This window comes from Mustela lutreola, chromosome 8 (assembly GCF_030435805.1).
Source record: "Mustela lutreola isolate mMusLut2 chromosome 8, mMusLut2.pri, whole genome shotgun sequence".
NCBI classification, from domain to species: domain Eukaryota; kingdom Metazoa; phylum Chordata; class Mammalia; order Carnivora; family Mustelidae; genus Mustela; species Mustela lutreola.
In genome coordinates this window covers 95,136,113-95,156,755 of record NC_081297.1, presented here as the reverse complement: position 1 = coordinate 95,156,755, position 20,643 = coordinate 95,136,113, and the positions used below count along the sequence as shown (strand labels likewise).

General features: G+C 43.0%; 1 protein-coding gene across 5 annotated transcripts in view; it reads right to left on the bottom strand.

Moving 5' to 3' along the window:
- Positions 1–1,769: 1,769 nt before the first annotated feature.
- The window catches only part of GPR19 (G protein-coupled receptor 19), a 35,942-nt gene continuing 17,068 nt past the window's right edge, over positions 1,770–20,643 (bottom strand). For 4 of the 5 annotated variants that reach the window (XM_059186044.1, XM_059186043.1, XM_059186046.1 and 1 more), the window contains one exon: positions 1,770–3,102. In XM_059186044.1, coding sequence (XP_059042027.1) covers positions 1,830–3,080 — 1,251 coding nt within the window. In that variant the 5' untranslated portion in view covers positions 3,081–3,102 and the 3' untranslated portion in view covers positions 1,770–1,829. Of the gene's footprint in view, positions 3,103–3,406; positions 3,539–20,643 lie in introns of all 5 variants that reach the window. The other variant, XM_059186045.1, reaches the window with a different exon arrangement.

Here is a 20,643-nt window from a genome sequence, read left to right as displayed (position 1 = left end):
GTCATTTTAGAGTGCCATCTGCTGATGTGGTAAGTGAGAAGATGAGGAGGAAAAAGAGAAGGAAGAAAAATTTGAGATGTTCTTTTTATCTCTTGAATCTGTTGACTGAAGGAAGCACCTCCACTTAAAAACATCGGCTCTGCAGACATTTTGTACATGAGCTCTTTCATGGAGGTTGGTCCTGGCCCTGAATACCAAATCCAGTCTTGTCTCATTTCTCTGTGATTGTATCTCTGACGCTCAACACAAGTCCAAGAACCTATCAACTTATCCATGGCCAAAGAAAAGGTGAGGACCAGCTTGTCAAATTTTGCCTAGACTCTCCTTTTAAACTGGCCAGATTTTCTTAGACCTTCTTTATATTTCCACCAAGGTGGCACCCAGGAGGCCTGGTGAGGCCTGGCTGGGGTTGGTCATTCACATGCTCCTTAGAGAGACTTCTGTAATGTCATGGGAAGAGTGACATACTGGCAGTTAGAGGACCCGAGTGTGTGTGTGTGACAACCAGCCCTGTCACACTCTAATGCGGGCAACTCACACAACATGGCATCCCAGGTTCCTCATCTGTGAAGCAGAGATGCCAAGTGTGTCACAGAATTCTTCTGAGAGGATTAAATGAGATAGTGTTGGTAAAATCATTGAACAACTGGAATTATTATTTGCAGCTCTTAACTGGGATGTGAAAATGCATACGAGTCTTGTCTATAAGCCTCCTATTGTTTAAATAAGAACGTTTTAATAATGTGCTAGCCCTACATTTGAAATAACCAAAACCCGACAAGCAGAGAAGAAAACCTCGAGATAACCACAGGCAAAGAAAAGTCTGGGCTTGGCAAGGGTGTGATGATGTAACCTGGAGAGAGATGTGGGGAAAGAGGTGATGGCTGGGGAAATGGCCTCATGTCTGAGTCTCTAGGACAGTGAAGAAAGTGCTCCTTGTTCTTGCTGTCTTTAGTGTAGGGTAGAGCTGGGCACTCAAAGACCTCTGCCTGAACTGCAGAGCCCAGAGAAGTATCACCTGTTGTTTCTCCTGTTGGCATTTTCTGGCTTGTCTAGCAAGGACACCTACTCATTGGCTTGAGTTTAACTCAAAGAAGAGAAGTAAACATCCCAGACACAGCCTAGATGGGATACAGATGTGAGAAAAATACATTATGACTTCAGAATTTTCAGGGCATCATTAGTTGCTTAGGTTAAGGGGGAATGGAAAAAAGAGAGAGAGAGAAAGAAAGAGAGAAATTAGGCAACTTGATTATCAATTTTCTTTCCCTAAGAATCCTGACTGAAATTCAATCACAAACTTCCCAGCAAGTTCCAACCTATTTCATCCTATGGAGTGCATTCTATAGGAGATCTGGACAGTGGTTTCTCGGAAGAAGGTAATGTAAAAACATATACAATATTAACACTACCTCAGTGTTACTTAGAGTAATGCAAGTCTCTGAAATGTGAGACACAGAAAATTGCATTCGGAACCAGAAGCCCACAGTTAAAAAATTTCAGAAGGGAGGAGAAAAAGCAGACAGAATAAAACTAAGTTGAGTCATGAATCAAAGACTGTGTGTATGGTTTATGCTTTGGGGACCTAATAAGGGTAAGTAAAAAGTAGGAAAGCATTACCTTTTTTTTTTAATGAATGTAACTAATACAGTAAAGGGACTACTGACCATAAACAAAAAGCAGCCAAAATAAAACCACAGTTTACAAAATAAAACATTTCCCTCAGAAAGCTGATTGGGGGAAAAAAAAACATATAAAAAGCTCCTGTTTTTAGAGTTAAAGCTTTTTAATCTCTGGCACATAACAATAATTGAAAGAATTCTGCGAAATTACACAAAAGTATTTGGCGGATTTGAATTAATGGGCCAAGCGAGCTTTTTTTCCTTGGCTTCTCTGTCAAATGAATCATATATCGAGTCTTTGGTTATAGTTTTGGCCGTGGGAGGAATTTCTGAAATGCCAACGTAGTTTTTTTTGGCCATCCTTGAACTGGTTGTGATAGTATAGGCATTGCTTCGGTAACATTTCATCGAAGACATGCAAAAAGTCTCTTTCATTCCTCTCCTAAAGTTGGCATTATAGATGGAATACAGCGTAGGTTTAGAGGCTGAAGAACTAAAGGATATCCACGTGATAGCTGTGAAAACAAGGGAACTTTTCTTCAAGTCTCGTTCGTGGGGGTGCCACAGCTGAGCCACATGGAAAGGCAACCAGGAGAGCAAAAACAACAGATTTAAAATGAGGAACATCTTGATCGTTTTCACTTTGGTCCTTGGGACAATGTTCATGGTCCTCCTCACTGTTCGGCCATCAGTGCCTATTCTCCAAATGTACTTCACAACCTTCTGGTAAAACAAGATGATGAGGACAGACGGGATCACAAAGCTCACCAAGAAATGGATGACGCTATAGGCAGTTCCTTCCCAGGAGGAAGGGAAGAAATAGTTGCAGTGATTGTCCCAGCTCGAGCCAAAGAAAAAGAACACGGGGGTCACAAAGGCAGCATCGAAGACCCACGAGGCCACGATCATTTTCTTGGCCTTCTCTCTGGACACCTTGAAGCTCAGGGGGTAGACAATGGTATAGAACCGGTCTATGCAGATGGAGAGGAGAACATAGATCTGGACGCCCGGGGTGAGGTACTGGAAATACCGCACGACCTTGCACATGACGCTGCCGAGCGTCCACCTGCCGGTGGCAAACTGCAGCAAGACGAAAGGCGTGCTGGCCACGCTGACGAGGAGGTCTGCGCATGCCATGGAGACCACAAAGTAGTTGGTGGTGGACTGAGTCCTCCTGCTCCGGTGGATGACCAGACAAACCAGGGAATTGCCGAAGACAGAAAACAACCACAGGGCCCCAAAGAAAATGCTGGCCGTGGCCACCTCGCCAGGTTTCAGCCCCGGCTCCACGTCTGTTCTGTTGCTCATCCAGCCACGCACCTCATGGAATTCCGTCAGGTCACGGCGTGGCAGGGAGGAGGCGACCTCTGTGCAGCTGTGGTTTTGCAGGGGCACCAGCAGTGTGGGAATAACCAAGGGTGGCTTGCTGTTGTTCTCCATTCTGGGAGCAAAAACCATACTCACTTGCTTCCTCTCAGTTCTGGGTAAGAAAAGAAGAAGGAGGCCTCTTGTTAAAATGGTGTCATGCAGAGCAACCCCCAAGCCTACCGATCTTACTGACACTGGGTTGTCATTCGCCAGGGAGGAGGACTTGTGCCTTGGCAGGAAAAAGGGACTACTATCCAGAAACAGCTTGGGCTCCGTCTCTCTTTCGTTTCAGGAGCTGTTTTAGCGGATCCCAGCTCAGGCTCTCTCTGGACTCCCCCTCTTTTGACCCTTCGTCAAATGGGGTAGAACTCGTGCCAAGCCCCACCCCTGAACATACTCATGTCGCCCTCACTCACCAGGGACCACGAAGGGTGAAGGTGCTTGGATCTGGCTCATGGCGAGGGCACCACCCCCCAAAGGAAGAGCTGCTGGAATGGGGGGTCAGTAGATGAGAAGTTTTTAAAGGTTGTGATACTGAAGCAATGTGGCTGTGAGCAGAAAACATGAGGAGATGGAAACACACAGATGTCAGCTCTGGAAATGGCTTCCGGCAATCTGTGCATACAGACTGGCTGGCTCCTGGAAGGGGCCCCATTCTTCCTTCTGCAGAGCTTCTAGTACAGAAGCACGAGGCAAGTACACAGAGCCACCGTATGTAACCCTTACAGGAGCCAGAATAGCGCCTAATTTAATGACCTCTGAAAATGGCTCACTTTTTTCCCAAAGAGGATGTGCTTCATGTTCTAATAGCCTTGCCACTTATCCATGACATACCTTGAGGCCTGTCTGCTTGTTACTGTTTCATAAGAGGACATATTGACAGGAGAACATACAAGGTGTCCTCTAAAGAATGTAACCAGGTTACTGGGAAGCTTATGGTCTCTAGATGACTAAAAGCAACCAACTATTAACCGTTAGCTTTTCAAAAGCTTATGATCCTTAGATATAGAAGAATATTATAAAGCCTAGCCTTTATTTTAATTTTGGGGGGAGCTACTTGGTGAGGGAAAAAATTATCCTTTTACATAGGTAAAATGATTATATACTTGTGAGCTTTTCAGTTAAAATTGGGGTGACTTGGGTCACAGTTGGATTATTAAGGTCTAACGTGGTCTGAATCTCTTAAGCAGAAAAGAGAAAGCACAGCCCCTAAATCCAAAATAACCAGAGCAATTCCATGGGGGCTGTAGATAAGAGGACAGCATCCAGCATCAGGGCCCAGGGTCCCCCGCAGTGGGTTCCCGTGACTAGCCTCACAAAGAAACATTTCTGAAGTTTTAGAGGTGGGATTAAGGCACACGTTTTGGGTTTTTTTTTTTTTTTTAAGATTTCTTTTTTTTTTTTAAAGTAATCTCTGCACCCAATGTGGGGCTCAAACTCACAACGCCAAGATCAAGAGTTGCATGCTCCACCCACTGACCAGCCAGGTACCCTGAGGACAGTTCTTCGGATCCGTAGTCAGACGCGTTATCCATTGCGCCAATGGCCCTCCTTCTGAGGACAGTTCTTAATGAATGAACAGTTCTTACTGGCCTGCTTTTCCTCGAAGGACTTTTGCGCTTATTTGTAGCAGGGAGAGGAGTGTTAATATATACTGTCCTCACCAAGAAACCACATTCAACAAAAATCTGGAGCTCAGGGCAGTCCCATATTATCTTCAGGGTTTTGTTTGTTTGTATTGTCCATGAGGCAGCCCCACTTGATTTCTCAAAAGAAATGTAAGATAATTAGACATTTGACTATTAGAAGTCCTTTAAGCATGGCTGGCTGGTTGAGAGTCAGTTGTAAGAATAGCAACCATACTTCCCTTATTAAAAAAATCAGGATATGCAGTCTGAACACAGAACAGGAGATCTAAAATTAGCACTGTCCTAGAAAATCTGGAATGCATGACCCTTGTACTTATAAAATTGAAGTAATCTCTTCACCTTCATTTGTGTAAAGCCTACAAAATGTCCCCCAATTTTTTTTAAAGATTTAAAATTTAGGGGTACATGGCTGGCTCAATGCAACCTGATCTCAGGGTTATGAGTTCAAGCCCCACATTGGGTGTAGAGATTACTTACAAATTAAATCTTAAAATAAAATAAAGATTTAAAGTTTAAAGGAGACAAACAAGTCTCCCAGGCAAAAAGGGCTGTTGTAAGTATTTTGGATATCTGCGGCCTAAATAAAACAGGAGTTGGTGCCACAGGCACTCTTCTGTATTCAATACCCATTATTTTGAAACCTGTGAACTGACTTGTTTCTCTCTTCCTCCCATAGCAAAACCTTGAAGATGAAACTCCAGTTTACCACCACAACTTGGGCACCGTGAGGCCTCCCATCTGCCATCACTTCCTCCAGCTGCATGTCACCAGTGAGTGTGTCTGCCCACTCTTCTAGCCCCACCACTGGGAGCAGAGGGTCCCGCTCCTCAGAAACTGGACAAGGGAGCCTTGAGGAGCTCCTGAGTCCACGTCTCCCCCTGATGATGGCACAGCTGTTCTGACTCTACGCAGAATCACTGCAGCTCTGTTTATTCATTCCAGAAATCAAGACACAATGCTAGGTACTAGGGAGACAAAGGGAAGTAAGGCCAAGAAGAAGGCAAATGTATACACAAGCTGTGTGATCATATTATAACTACATCCTAAAATAATTAAGACTGACACAACCAGACAAGGAGCTAAGTGGCAGAGGAAAACAAGGACCCGATTTTGCACGGGATAGGAGAAGGAAAGATTTCACAAAGGAGGTGAGGTCCGAGTTGGGGACAAGGAGACCAGGTCTTCTTCAGGAAGACAAGGGAATGAAAAAACATTCCACGGGAGAGAGAACGAACATGGAATGGTCTGGGTGTTGGAGGGGGTCATCTTTCTGGGTTGATCTTTTTGGGGCCCTTTTCCCTTTAGAGACCTCATTTTTCTGCCAATCATACCTTCCAGAGTTTATCGTTTTTAAATGCCTGATAATCAGACTGGCCTAACTTTCCCCCAAGGTTACAATGAGAGGTTATATTTTCTGTATTCATGGGCTGCGATGTGATCAGACAGTGGATGAGAATATTAACATATCCAGAACAGTTGTGGTATCCTTGTTCACACAGCACTTCAGTATTTTCCAAGTGTGTTTTGCTTTACAACAATGGTTCTCTAGCTCAGCAATGCAGTTGACCCTTTATCTTTTTTTTTTTTTAAGATTTTATTTATTTATTTGACAGAGATCACAAGTAGGCAGAGAGGCAGGCAGAGAGAGAGAGAGAGGGAAGCAGGCTCCCTGATGAGCAGAGAGTCCAATGCAGGGCTCGATCCCAGGACCCTGGGATCATGACCTGAGCTAAATGAAGACAGAGGCTTAACCCACTGAGCCACCCAGATGCCCTGAGAGAGCTTTAAAACCCCTGCTCTAGTCCTACCCCCAGAGAGTGAACTGAACTGGTCCAGAGAGCAGCCTGGGCAGCAAGAAATTTTAGGGTTCCCCAGGTGACCGTCACGTGCAGCCAAGATAAGGAATTCCTGCTTTAGAACCATTCCCATGTTTCTGTCATTCCCCCACCAAGCTGGGGGCTCCCAGAGGAAGAATGTTATTCTTTTTCTTTACATTAATAATTTTTTATTAAGTATTTACTGAAAAAAATCCATGACATGTGTGACTCCTGCTCTACGGGGCTCTGCTAGGAGAATTAAACCAGAGATAGAGTGACTGCGTCTTCTCTGGAGCTGAAACACTGATGACCATGGAGACAGGGAAAACGAATCCTGAGCAGAGCAGGGCAGGCGAAACTGAAGTCCCCTTGGACAACTGTTACCTGCAGAAGAATTCCCATTGAAGGAGAGTGAAGGTAGCTGAGGGGGTCCTCAGACAGGTTTCTGCAATCCCCACTCCAGAAAAAAACAGTATGCCATATTATAAGTAAGTTCTAGTGTCCCAAAGTAAAATTTCAGAAAGGTTTCCCTGCTTCATTGACTTGGAAATAAATCCCTCTTCAGAGCAGTGTTTCTGAAATACAAGGGCTGCGTAACTGATTTTTATTTTTATGTCTGAGTCGTCCATATGCAGGAATTTTAACAGCAACAGGAAAGACTTGTTTCCTGCTCAACCTATGTTTTCCTATCCAGTTCTGTGACTGCCACATGACACACCCCACTGACTGAAGGCCTTTATTAAAATATATCTCTATACAGGGGCACCTGGGTGGCTCAATTGGTTAAGTGTCCAACTCTTGGTTTTGGCTCAGGTCGTGATCTTAGTATCATGAGATTGAACCCCACAGCAGGCTCTGCACAGGCGTGGAACCTGCCTAAGATTCTCTCTCTCCCTTCCCCCAACCCCTTCCCCAACTTTTTCTCTTTCAAAAAAAATTTTTTTAAGTATCTAATACTTGAAAATAAGGCAAAGAGAGTATAGCAGATCTTCCTAATGTCATGCTAAGAGATTGTTAAATTGGCTTCCCCCAAGAATTATTTAATTCTCTGGGAGAAAGCATCCATGCTTGACTTTGCTATTTACTATATGACGAGAGCCCAGACATGTGAAGGTACGTGTTAACGTGCAGATTTCTGTCCAGCAGAAAAAATAACCCCCAAATTTATGAACTTATTGCTCTGTAGGACATTAACTGGCTCTGTGTCTTCCTAGCAATCTTATGTCCACCTTCTTTAATAACAATAATAAAAAAAAGACAATAACAAAACCCTATAAATACCTATTTATTTGAATGCTCTCAGAACCAGCCAATTGATGTCACCGATTCCTTCAGGAGTAAGTTGACAAATCTCTGGCATGCATTCATCCTCTATTTGTATAAGACCCATTATTTTATTATTCATTAATTCATTCATTTATTCATTCATTCACTCATTCCCTTATGGGGGGACAGAAGGAGAGAGAGTGAATCTTAAGCAGACTCCATGCCCACTGCAGAGTTGATTCTATGACCCTGAAATTGTGAACGGAGCTGAAATCAAGAGTCAGATACTTAATCAGCTCAGCCATGCAAGCACCCCAGCAGTATGACCCTAGCTTTCGGAAAATCACCCTGAGAGGTGGATGAATGTATGAATGATGAGACGCACGTGAAAGGACCACAAGGAGGTACAGAGGGGCTCAGCTGACAGACTCCGTGTACATCACAGTTCTGCCTGAGGTGATTCTTGGCAAAGCATATCAACTGGTATTTAGGCTTATTCTTTTTTTTTTTTTTTAATTTTATTTATTTATTTGTCAGAGAGAGAGAGTGAGCACAGGCAGGCAGAGTGATAGAGAGAGAAGCAGGCTCCCTGCGGAGCAAGGAGCCCGATGCGGGACTCGATCCCAGGATGCTGGGATCATGACCTGAGCCGAAGGTAGCTGCTTAACCAACTGAGCCACCTAGGCTTGTTCTTGAGTCCAAGAATCCTAACAACGAATGTGTTTTCCCTCATGAAATTATAAAGATTCACAGACATTCTCACAACATAGGAAGACCATTTTTATTTCTGACATTTGTTCAAAAATTTAATGTCAAACTAGAATTTTTATAATGTTGAATTTTTATATGATTTGGTTGGAAAAAAGAAAACCTGCAGCATTTTCTGTAGAATAGTAAGCATCTGCTGGACCAAAGCCAACACCTACTATAAGGCTGTTTACTAATGACCAATAAGATTAATTACAAGGACAGCAGTTTAACATTAATACTATGGAGAGTTGATAGATATTTTGTGCTTATCTTATGTCAGGTATCTTTAAGGTAGGTAATATTATTAGCTCTGTTTCACAGATGGAATAAACTAAGTTCCTCCCCAAGATCATGCAGTTATAAAGGAGTCACCCCAGACTGCCTCACTCCAAAGTCCATGCACTTAACCACCCCTGGGGCTTCATGCATGAGGAGGCCACAAAAGGCAGGATCTGAATTCAGAGGGTCAAACGGCTGTATGGGGATAGGTCTTTCTTGACTCCTCAATCAAACAGAGGAATGTAAAATTATTCTGCCACAGCCTTTTGCCTACCCACAGATACATCTGTTCAATATGCTAGCTCAGAAATATGTGACATAGTGAACATTTGGGGAAAAAAATCACTCCCACCACATACTGCACAGAGGCTTGGCATCAAAAGTGCAGTAGACATGTTGGTCTGGAAATACAGCCTTTCTTCAGAATAGCCCCTGAGACTACAGGAAATTCATTATGACAGATGAACTCTTGTAGCCTTTAAACGCAGGATGAAAGCCGAACTCTAAACCAGTGTGAACTGGAGGTAGGAGAAGTTTGATCAGTGGTACTGGCCCAGGTCAGAAACTGCCTCCTTTAAATTTTAATTGTTATAACTTAGAGAATACCACAGTGGTAGAGATTTACTCTTAAACATTTCATGACGATGGAGGCTCTGCGTATATGTGAAAAGAAGAAATGCCCAGAACAGGGGTGGGTGACTGGCTTGCCTGAGCTCCCCAGAACCAGCTGTGTGCATTTCTTCCCAACTCCAATGACATGATGTTGGCATAAATCAGCCACGGTTGGAACAGTCACACCATGGAAATGGACAAGTACCACCAATGGGGTTTTTTGCCCCCTGTGCACCCAGCTATCCCACATTTACCAACCTACCACTTCCAGTAGGATACGATTTACAGGGTGACATCTCCCAGAGCCCTGAATTTACAAACATCAAAGGAGGCCACAGAAGGCATCAGAAGCTTCCCGAGTGGCTCTCTTGCTCTCTGGCCCTGAGCTGCGGCTCTAGGGTGCACATTGAGCCAAGTGCTTCATGACTTTGGTGGTGGCACAGGAAAACCAGGGAGGATAAGACACATTCTCACAATGGGCCGCCCAGGTACAGCTGCCAGATGAAATACAGGATGCCCGGTTCAAGGCAAATTCCAGATCAATGACATTTTCTTGGCATAGATATGGACCGCACAATATTCAACTGGTGTCTTTTATTTTTATTAGCTAAATCTAGCAAACTTATACCCAGAACGTAATCCTGTGCTAAAAAAAACATCTATTCTTCATCTTACAACACAGGGATATTGTGAAGTGGATATGTACACAGGCTTTGAAGTCAGACAGCTGAAGTGTGACACACTAGGGTCACACACTAACTATTTGTGTCACCCAGGACACATTTTCTAACCCTCTTGAGCTACAGTTTTCTTATCTGTCAAACGAGGATGATTAGTCCCTATCTCACTTGATTTTTGTGAAGTTTACATGAGATAATATATGCACAGGAGTTAAATGAGTTAACACAAGTCAGTCTGTCTGGTACAAGGAAATACTCAAGAAGTGTTATCCCTGTACAGTTCTATAAATTACCTAACACAGTGTTAGATAAATTATAGATAATTATATCCCTGTATAGGGATAACACTTATTGTGTTAGATAACACAGTGTTAGATAATTTATAAGCACATAGCACGTGCTTAAACAATTAGCACTCTTGGGGCACCTGGGTGGCTTAGTTAGACAAGTCTGACTTTGGTTCAGGCCATGATCTTAGGGTCCTGGGATCCAGTCCCACATAGGTGTCCCTGCTCAGCAAGGAGTCTGCTTCTCCCTCTCCTCCCACCCCTGGCCCCGCTCGTGCTCGCGCATGCACACACGCACTCTCTAGCTTGCAAAATCTTTTTTAAAAAAAAATTAGCACTCTTATGGAGGGTCCTCAGAAAGTTAAAAATAGAACTACCTCATGATCCAGCAATTGCACTTCTAGGTATTTACCCAAAGAATAAAAAAATACTGAAAAAAAAAAAAATACTGATTCAAAGGGAAACATGCATCCCAATATTTACAGCAGCATTATCAACAATGGCTAAATTATGGAAACAGCCCAAGTCGATCGACTGATGAATGGATAAAAAAGATGGGGGGCGCCTGGGTGGCTCAGTGGGTTAAGCCACTGCCTTCGGCTCAGGTCATGATCTCAGAGTCCTGGGATCGAGTCCCGCATCGGGCTCTCTGCTCAGCAGAGAGCCTGCTTCCCTCTCTCTCTCTCTGGCTGCCTCTCCGTCTACTTGTGATTTCTCTCTGTCAAATTAATAAATAAAATCTTAAAAAAAAAAAAAAGAAAAAGATGGGTGTGTGTGTGTGCATGTGTGTGTAATGGAACAGCAGCCATAAAAAAGAAGGGAATATTGCCATTTACAATGACATGGATGGAGCTAGAGAGTATTATGTTAAGCAAAATAAGTCAGTCAGAGAAAGACAAATACCATATGATTTTACATATATGTAAAATTTAAGAAACATATAAGCACAGGAAAAAAAGAGAGAGACAAACCAAGAAAGAGACCCTTAACTATAGAGAACAAACTAATGGCTACCAGAGGGGAGGGGAGTAGGGGATGGGTGAAATGTGTGGTGGGGATTAGGGCATGCACTTGTGAGGAGCACGGGGTGATATATGGAAGTGCTGAATCACTGCACTGTACCTCTGAAACTAACATTATACTCTATGTTAACTAACTGGAATTTAAATTAAAACTTATTAAAAATATTTTAAACTTAGCCCTCTTACTATTGTTAGCCCATAAAAGTCTTAAAAGCCCTATGACAAGCAAATTTTAGTAACCACATCACACATCACGTACTATAGTGATAATACTAACACGAGTCACATAATTTAACTATATTAAGAGCCAGTGGCTTTGGGGGAGGAGCCTAGTACTTAATCATCATTCACATTGTTGGTTTTAAGGGGAAAATCACTAAGGTCCAAATAAATCAACACAACCTTTCCCCAAGTTGGACATGATTTCTTTTAGTGACATGTTAGCCCATAAAACTTTTTTCTATACCCTAAACCAAAACATGTAATACAATGAGTTGAATATTTCTCAAAAGCATCTAAAATCTACTCTGCTAAATTACTTCCATTAGGTAATTTTGAATACTTGCCAAAAACCTCGTATTTCCAATGAAAAGAACTTCCCCTCCACCATTTGAGACTCTTAGTATCACAGGCTAATAAGCCTAGAATTTTCTTGAATGCCCTTTTCCCCTTTCCTATTATAGATTATGAAATATATACAAATATTCCTCCATAGTATTTCCAGCTCTGTGCCTTTCAATCTGTTTCCCAACTGGGATTAAGCTCAGTTTCCTGAGATCAGACTGGGTACACCATCTTTGTGTTTGGAGACTGGTTGTCTAAGGAACTACATTTACTCTTCTACCACATTTACCTTTCTTTGTCCTTCACGTGAATTTTAAAGTATCAGAAATAAAAAGTCAGCATCACAGGAGTGATTTCTGGAAACAAGGAAGGCTTCTATCCCAACTCCTCTTACCATTAGAATATCACTCTTTTAAGGTCAAGGTCCCAATTAAAATGTAATATGTACATAATTCCTATGTAAAATGTAATGCTTGGGAGTCCAAGCTTTACTCCACAAGGTTTCTGCTGGCTGCCAGCTGCAGGCCTCTCCAAATTCTTTACAAACAGTGTTGCAGGAGAAAATGTTAGGTCCTACTGGCACCCAACATGGGTATGTATAAAGGACAGTGGCCAGTATTTCTTACCCTATTGCCACTTAGTAGAGTCGTGCATAGGAGGGATGCAGCTCCAGTCCTAAAAATACTAAACTTGTCCCTCTCTCTACTGTTCCCACAAAATCTGTAAAGTCAAATAAGGTGGGGAAAAAAGAAATAAACATTAAGAAACTTCACCCTAAGAAATGACTATGTTGTTACGATGGTATATGTAAAATCATCTTCTATTTCACATTTACCCAATATTCTTTTTTTTTTTTTAAGATTTTATTTGTTTATTTGACAGAGATCACAAGTAGGCAGAGAGGCAGGCAGAGAGAGAGGGAGAAGCAGGGTCCCCACCGAGCAGAGAGCCTGCTGTGGGGCTCGATCCCAGGACCCTGAGGATCATGACCCGAGATGAAGGCAGAGGCTTTAACCCACTGAGCCACCCAGGTGCCCCCCAATATTCTTTTCATACATAGTATGAACAGGATTATGCTAACTACTGGAAGTACAGAAGTTAACGAGATAGACAAGGTTCCTGCTTTTTATGGAGCTTATCTCTGGGGAAGCGGGGGGGGGGGGGTGAATAACAGCAAAACAAACAAATAAGTGCATAGTAAAGAAATAGTTGGTGCTATGGAGGAAAATAAAGCAGGATGAGGTACCAGGGGTCCATGGGAAATGGAATGATAGGTGACTGGTTGGTCACCTAATGGCCATTCCCAACTTCTTCCTTACCTTCCTCTGTCAAGTGGCTGAAAAGGCAACATAACTACTTTCCACCATCCCTTGCAGCTAGGGATGGTCACGTCAACATCCTCTGCTTCTGGCAAGACAAGAGGAAATCTCTAGGAGGGTGTTGGGAAGCTCTTGGAAAAATGTCTCTTTCTTGGTAAGAGGAAAGAGGCATGCAGAGTGTTCTCTCTTGTGGGCCTGGCTGCCCCTTGCTTCTCACCTATGTAATCTTGCCATGTGATGATGTCAGGGCACTGGGTCATATCTTAGAAGGTCAAGGAAGTCCTGGGACTCACAAAGATACTACCCAGTGTCTTGACACTGTGGTGCATCCATCACTAGACTCATTAAATAAGCAATATGTTATGGTTTTAAGCCCCTCTGAGTTTTCTGTTATTTGCCTCTAAAATCATCCAGACTGATGCAGGGTCTTATTTCAGATGGAGTGGCCAGAGAAAGGTTCTCTGAAGAAGTGATACTAGAGCTGAAACCCCAGTGATGAGAAGTCAGCCATGTGAAAATTGGAAGAGCATTCTGTGCAGAGCAATGTGTGCGAAAACCCTGGGGCAGGAATAAGCTATAAGCTGGAGCAGATGCATATGGAAGGAAATGGTTCCTGATAATCATCAGCAAGGCGGGAAGGGAATCAGATCACACAGCATTGTCGGGCACAGGTATTCCTACTGCAGTGAAATCCATTGCAGGTTTTATGCAAAGGCGTGATAGGAGTATGACCTGATTTATGTTTTAAAAATACAACTTTAATTGCTGTGTAGGTGGCTAAGAGAAGTGGGGGGCATCAGTTAAGAGGCTATTACAATAACCTAAGTAAGTGATAATGATGGCTTAGACCTAGTAGTGATGTAGGTGGAGAAAAGTAGATCAATACTGAAAATATTTTGGGGACAGCCAACAAGATTTGCTGATGTGTGACAGGGTTTGGGGGCAGGGATGACTCCCTGGGCTTGAGGTTCTGAGATGGGGGGGAAGTTTGGGGAGCTGGAAATCAATAATTCTATTTTGGGTGAGTTGCATTCTTATTAGATACCCAAGTAGAGCTATCCAGTTGGCAGATGAATACCAAAGTTTGGAAAAATGTCTATTCAGATTATTTGCTCATTTTCATTAATTCATTCATCATTCCATAAAAACATTTTAAGATCCTACCCTGTGCCAGAATGTACTGTGCTAAGAACCATGTATACAAAGGCCAATAAAACTGTGCCCCTCCCTTCATGAAGATCACAGTCTAATTATTACTATTGTGGAGGGATGTGGAGAAGATTAATAAATAAGTATAAATAAAGACAGTAAGTTGTAATGAGCAGAAAAGAGCTAAAGAGCAGAGCATGGCAGGAGGGCCTGCTTTGGGGCTGGATGGTCAAGGAAGCAATGGAAGCAGTAGGAGCCAAAACAGAGAAGAACAGGGCCATCTATGGTAGACTCTCTAAGACTCCTCCTGCAGACAGATGACAGGACATGGAAACCAAGTCACCAAGCTGCCTTGGATCCCCAGCCAGTTTTCAGATCCTGAGCAAAGTTTCAGACTCCTTGAGGCCTGGCCTTAGGGCTTGTTATAGGCTGCTTCCCTTGAGGCAACTCAGACTTCTCTGCAATCCAAAGAACCTATCACATGGTGGGGGATGGGGTGGGGAAGAGAAAAAAAGGGGCAAGTGAGCCCTGGAGGGACAAAGCGCCTCTGGAAACTTCCTTGCACTCTTGTACAAGATGTGTTCCTCTATTCTCCCATCCCACTCCACACTGCATCATCATTGGGTCATTTAAGCAGGAAGCAAAGAATGCCTTCGTTTCTGCTTAGAGGAGGAAGGAAGCGGGCGGAGGGGGGGAAGGAGGAGGTCTGACTCACTCCCCTGCAGGTCACTGCTCCATGGAGTCAGGGCTGTCCAATAATAACTGCAACTGGATGACTCCCGCACATTGTACAGAGGCAAGATAAGTCACTGGGGGTATTGATCTGTGCTGTGCTTCTTGTTGAGATTCTTTCCTATTCCCTTCTGAGAATGAACCCGGACCCTAAATGCTGCCTTGTCTTGGAGGAGAGTCGTATCACTGGGCCCAAGACAACCGTGTCCTTGGCTTTCATTTTCTGGAGGCTGAGTTCTCTGAGGGGGATTTCTACAGAGTGTAGGAGGAAGAAACAAGGATGTAGGAACCAGGATGTGGCTGTGGCCCCTGGAGTCATGTAAAAGGCAGGCCTGGATGGTCACAAGAGATCTTTTTGGGGATGATGAAAAGGTTCTGAAATTCGATTATGGTTGTGCAACTCTGTAAATATAACAAAAATCACTGCCTTGCACTCTATTATGAGTGGGTGTTATGCTATACAAATAGAGTAGGCCTGGGACCCTTGCCTCACTTCCCCACTGCACTCCAGGTAAGTGACAAGTGGTAATGGAGGAGTGCAGCAGAGGGGCTGGATCCAAAGACTTCCTGGCAGAAAGTAGAGTCCACTGCCTCAAGGCGGGTACCAAAGCCTCGATCTCCCAGCTTTCAAGCATACACACCACCTCAGACCATAATTATACCTCTGCCATGATCAGAGGGGATCCAAGGTTAGAGGGACCACCCATATATTTTGCTGGGTTTGCAAGCCCCAGGACCTAGGAAGAGGAAGAGAATCCCAGAAATGCTTGTCACTGACTTTCCCATTAGCCTGAAAGGATAGAACCCTGCTGTTATTTAAAGGAAGTAATGTATGTAGTAGGCAGACTGGCCTCCTAAAGATGTCCATGCCACACAGCAAAAGGGACTCTGCATATATAATTAAGGTTATGAAACTTAAAATGGGAAGATTATCCTGGACTATCCAGGTGGCCACAAACTAACGAGCCCTTAAAAAAGAGGATCCTCTCTGGTTAGAAGCAGAGAGAGGAGGCAAAAGAAGTCAGAGAATGATTTCAAGCATGAGAAGGAGCAGACATGCTGGCTCTGAGATCCAGGAGCTCCAATGCAATAACCAGGGAGAGGCCACTAGTTGTTACAGATGGCCTCAACTAACAGCCATCCAGAAAATGCGACCTTAGTCCTACAACCACAAGGCACTGGATTTTGCCAACCACTGCAAAGAGCCTACAGGAGTCATCATCCTCTAAGAAGGAACACAGTCCTGCGAACACCTTGATTTCAGCCTATGAGACTCAAAGCAGAGAAACCAGCCAACCCACCCAGACTTCTGACCTGCAGAACTGCAATATAAGAAATAACTGTTATTTTAAGCCATTAAATTTGTGCTACTTTGTTCTGCAGTAATAAAAACTAATTCAATATAGCCATTTCTTTGATAATTCAGTGTGAACATTAAAATTCATACCAGCCATCCTACCACTACCTTCCACTACCCCCCAGCATCTCGAATATCAGAAACCTTGAGAAGCTCAAACAGTATAGTGCTTTCTGGCTTACCTTAAACATGGGACTGGGGGCTAAGAAACCTGGGCTCTAATTCTGAATATAAGTACTGAACAGCAAGACAAGAGACACAGGTCTTACTTCTATATCACGGTAAGGACCTTAAGTAAATCAACCTCTCAGAATCTCCATGGCTATAACATATGTGAGTTGGTCGAGATGATTTCTGAAGTCCTTTTAGCGTTATGAACTAAAACTGATAGGTAGACATTGTGATGAGCAACACACATTTGTTTAATTTATAACTCACTACTTTCACCTGGCAGAGAGCTCACCCCAAGAGTGCATTTCGGTGGGAGGAGAGGGAAGTTAGTTAGGGCTGCTGGGGCTTCTGTGAGCTTCTGATATCCAAGATCTGATATCCTTTGGGTCTCCAAAGGAGGGATGAATTTTCCCTAGAGGCCAGCTAAGCAGCCCTCCCCAACAACTCCGGTAATTATTCTGGAAGTGCTAACAATCTCTGACTGAAGATTCCCTGCAAGAAGTGGTCTGGTCAAAGAGGACTTGCCAGCTGTGTCTGTCTGCCTTTCTATCTACTACCAAGCTTCTCAGAGGGGAGAGACACTTACTAGAACCCCTGGCTATCCTCTACCAATTTCCCACACCTCTCTTTCCAATATGGAGTCTTTCGAATTCAGAAGTAGACAGTTTGGCCAAGGCATATGCACCTCCCCAAATTCAATTTAATTCATTACCACAGACATTTTTTTTTAAATAGTAGCTGTGTGCTCACTGAGTCTAAAGTAGAGGAAAACAGCTGTTTTGGAGGTAAGCATTTAGTTTCATTTTTCAAGCTCAGATTTCAGTATCAACATCTCTAGTTGCGCAACTTAAATAAGAAAGAAGCAAGGAGGCAAAGACCAGACACATCACACTCAAAGCAAAGAACTACAGAGATGCAATTTACAGGAATTTGAAAAGAAGGTGAAGTTGTTGTTAAGCACGGAGTACAAACTCTACACAGAGAGTTACTAAGAACTCTGATTTTCAGAAGTATATTCTGTCTCACAGCAAATTCACAGCAACACACAGGGTAAATTTTGATCCACACCACTATCGTCAGTCAGGGTGTCCTGAGAAAGCAAACCTTTACGTTCATAGAGCAGAAGTTAGATTTGAATTTGCTTTCATGTGCATTTTTCATGGACAAATTATGCAACTGTATGTAGTCAGTTGTCACTGAAAATATGTTGAATGTGGGGTGCCTGGGTGGCTCAGTTGGTTAAGCCATTGCCTTAGGCTCAGGTCATGATTCCAGGGTTCCGGGATCAAGTCCCGCATCAGGCTCCCGGCTCTGCCGCAAGTCTGCTTCTCCCTCTGACCTTCTCCCTTCTCATGCTCTCTCTCACTCTTTTTTTCTCTCTCAAATAAATAAATAAGAATCTTTTTTAAAAAATGTTGAATGTGTATTTGCATGTTTCACATGGTTAATATATATTTTAGTACTGTATATTTTTAGACATCTGTTCAGTTAAAATGATATTGCTCTCTTCTCTCAGTGCTTCTTACTTTAATCCCCTCTGCGCATCAGTCATGGTTGACCCAAATCATCAACACCAGGCATTTTTAGCCTTTCTTCCTCAGAGACAGATGTGACAAATGTGTTCATACATGCAACACACTCCTACAGAAATACCCAGGAATTATGTGCAACTCTAGGAGCTTGACCTGTACCTCTAACACCAGATCCTCAACCTAAGAAAGCATGTGGAAAAGAATATTATTATGTAAATATCCTTAATTTTGTCCTAATTAATTAAAAAAAATCACTAGCAAATATTGGATTTGATTTATTAGCAAGCAATTATTTGCAACAGACATCCTTTGTTTGGGACATATTTTGACACCATGGTTGATAAGCACAGTCCACTATACCGTAAGTGTACAGTGTACACGTGAAGTCTGAATTCTTTTTTTTTAAAGATTTATTTATTTATTTGAGAGAAAGAACTTGAGAGAGAGCACAGCTAGGGGAGGGGCAACAGGAGAGGGAGAATCTTAAGCAGACTCCCCATTGTGTATGGAGGCTGAAGCAGGGCTCACTCTCAGAACCCTGAGATCATGACTTGAGCCAAAATAAAGAGTCAGACACTAAACTGACTGAACCACCCTAGTGTCCCTGAAATCTGAATTATTGAAGGCTAAGGGTGCCTATCACAGAGAATGGAGGAAAAAGACTGTAAGAGACAGAAATATGGTTATTTTTCAAACTGGGCAATGATGGGATACTATGAACCTATTATAAAAGTCTATTAAGAAGCATTTTTCTGGAAGTAACTAATCTCCTATCTATGATCTATAAAGCCACTGATATTCCAGAAGGTTTCATAGGCTGCACCCAAACTTGAAGGCATGCTTCCTTCTTTAGATGTGGAAGAAAATAACTTTTTGCAGATTTTTTTTTAAAGATTTTATTTATTTAACAGAGAGAGATCACAAGTAGGCAGAGAGGCAAGCAGAGAAAGAGAGAGAGAGAGAGGGAGGAGGAAGCAGGCTCCCCACCTAGCAGAGAGCCCGATGTGGGACTCGATTCCAGGACCCTGAGATCACGACCTGAGCTGAAGGCAGAGGTTGAACCCACTGAGCTACCCAGGCAGCCCAATTTTTGCAGATCTTAAATATGAAGAGGTTATATAATGCAGTGATTAGGAGTATGGGCTCTTAGAGCTGTGGTTCACAGGTCATTCTGCCTCCCAGGGGACATCTGGCAATGTCTGAAGACATTCTCGATGTCACACCTGGGGAAGGAGTGTGTTACTGACATCCAGTAGGTACAGGGCAGGGACGCTGCTAACCATTCTAGAGTGAAGTCAGATAGCCTCCCGTAACACAGATGTAAGCTGGCCCCAATACTAACAGTGCTGATGTTGAGAAACCCTCCTGTAAAGCAGCCTGCCTGGGTTTCAGGTCACTTAATACTTTGTAACCTCTACCAAGTTACTTAACATCTTTGTCCTTATTGTCTTTACCAATGAAATTAGGATAATAATGGTACCCACCTCATTGATTTGTTGTGAGAATAAAATAAATGATGCAAGAAAGAAGCTAAGAACAATGTCTGAAATAAAAGGAGTGCTCAACAAATGTTTACTTTCCTTATCACTGAATGCACTGAGAAAGACTGAGAAAGAAATATACAAAAATTTTAACAGTGGTGGTTTCTAGGTGGCAAGATCATGACTGATTTTTATTTCACTTCTTGTTTTTGTTTTGTTTTTTTTTTAATATTTTATTTGTTTGTTTGACACAAAGAGAGAGAGAGACTGAGCACAAGCAGGGGGAGCAGCAGGCAGGTGAGAAGCAAACTCCCCACTGAGTAAGGAGCCTAACATGGGGCTCGATCCCAGGACCCTGGGATCATGACCTGAGCCGAAGCAGTCGCACAACCGACTGGGTCCTTGTGTGTGTGTGTGTTTAGGATTTTCATTTATTTGAGAGCGAGACAGAACTCGAATGGGGAAGGGCAGAAGAGGAAGGAAGAAAGAATCTGAAACAGATTCCACACTGAGCACAGAACCCGTGCAGCTCAATCCCACAACCATGACATCATGACCTGAGCTGAAAGCAGGCGCCTGACACTTAACTGACTGAGCCACCCAGGTGCCCCTATTTTCATTACACCTCTCCATTTCTCTTCATTTCCCAAATTTTCTACAACTGTATTTATATTAACCTAATATCCAAAAACATATATATTTTTAAAGAATGCAGAGGAAAGAACTTTACTTGTCACAGAGCGGAAAGAGCACAGAATTCAGATCCTGGCTCTATGTTGTGTGGGACTTCAGGCAGGTTGGTTAAATGTCTCTGAGATTCAGTTTTCTGATCAGAAGTTGGGGCTAATAACCTATATCGCAGAATCTCTACCAGGATTTCACATGCAGACATCCAGTGCCTAGGAAAGTATGCCAAATGAGAGGCTCCATGAGATGATGGCTTCAAAAGTTTAGCTGAGGGAATATGCCCCCATAAACAGGAAAAT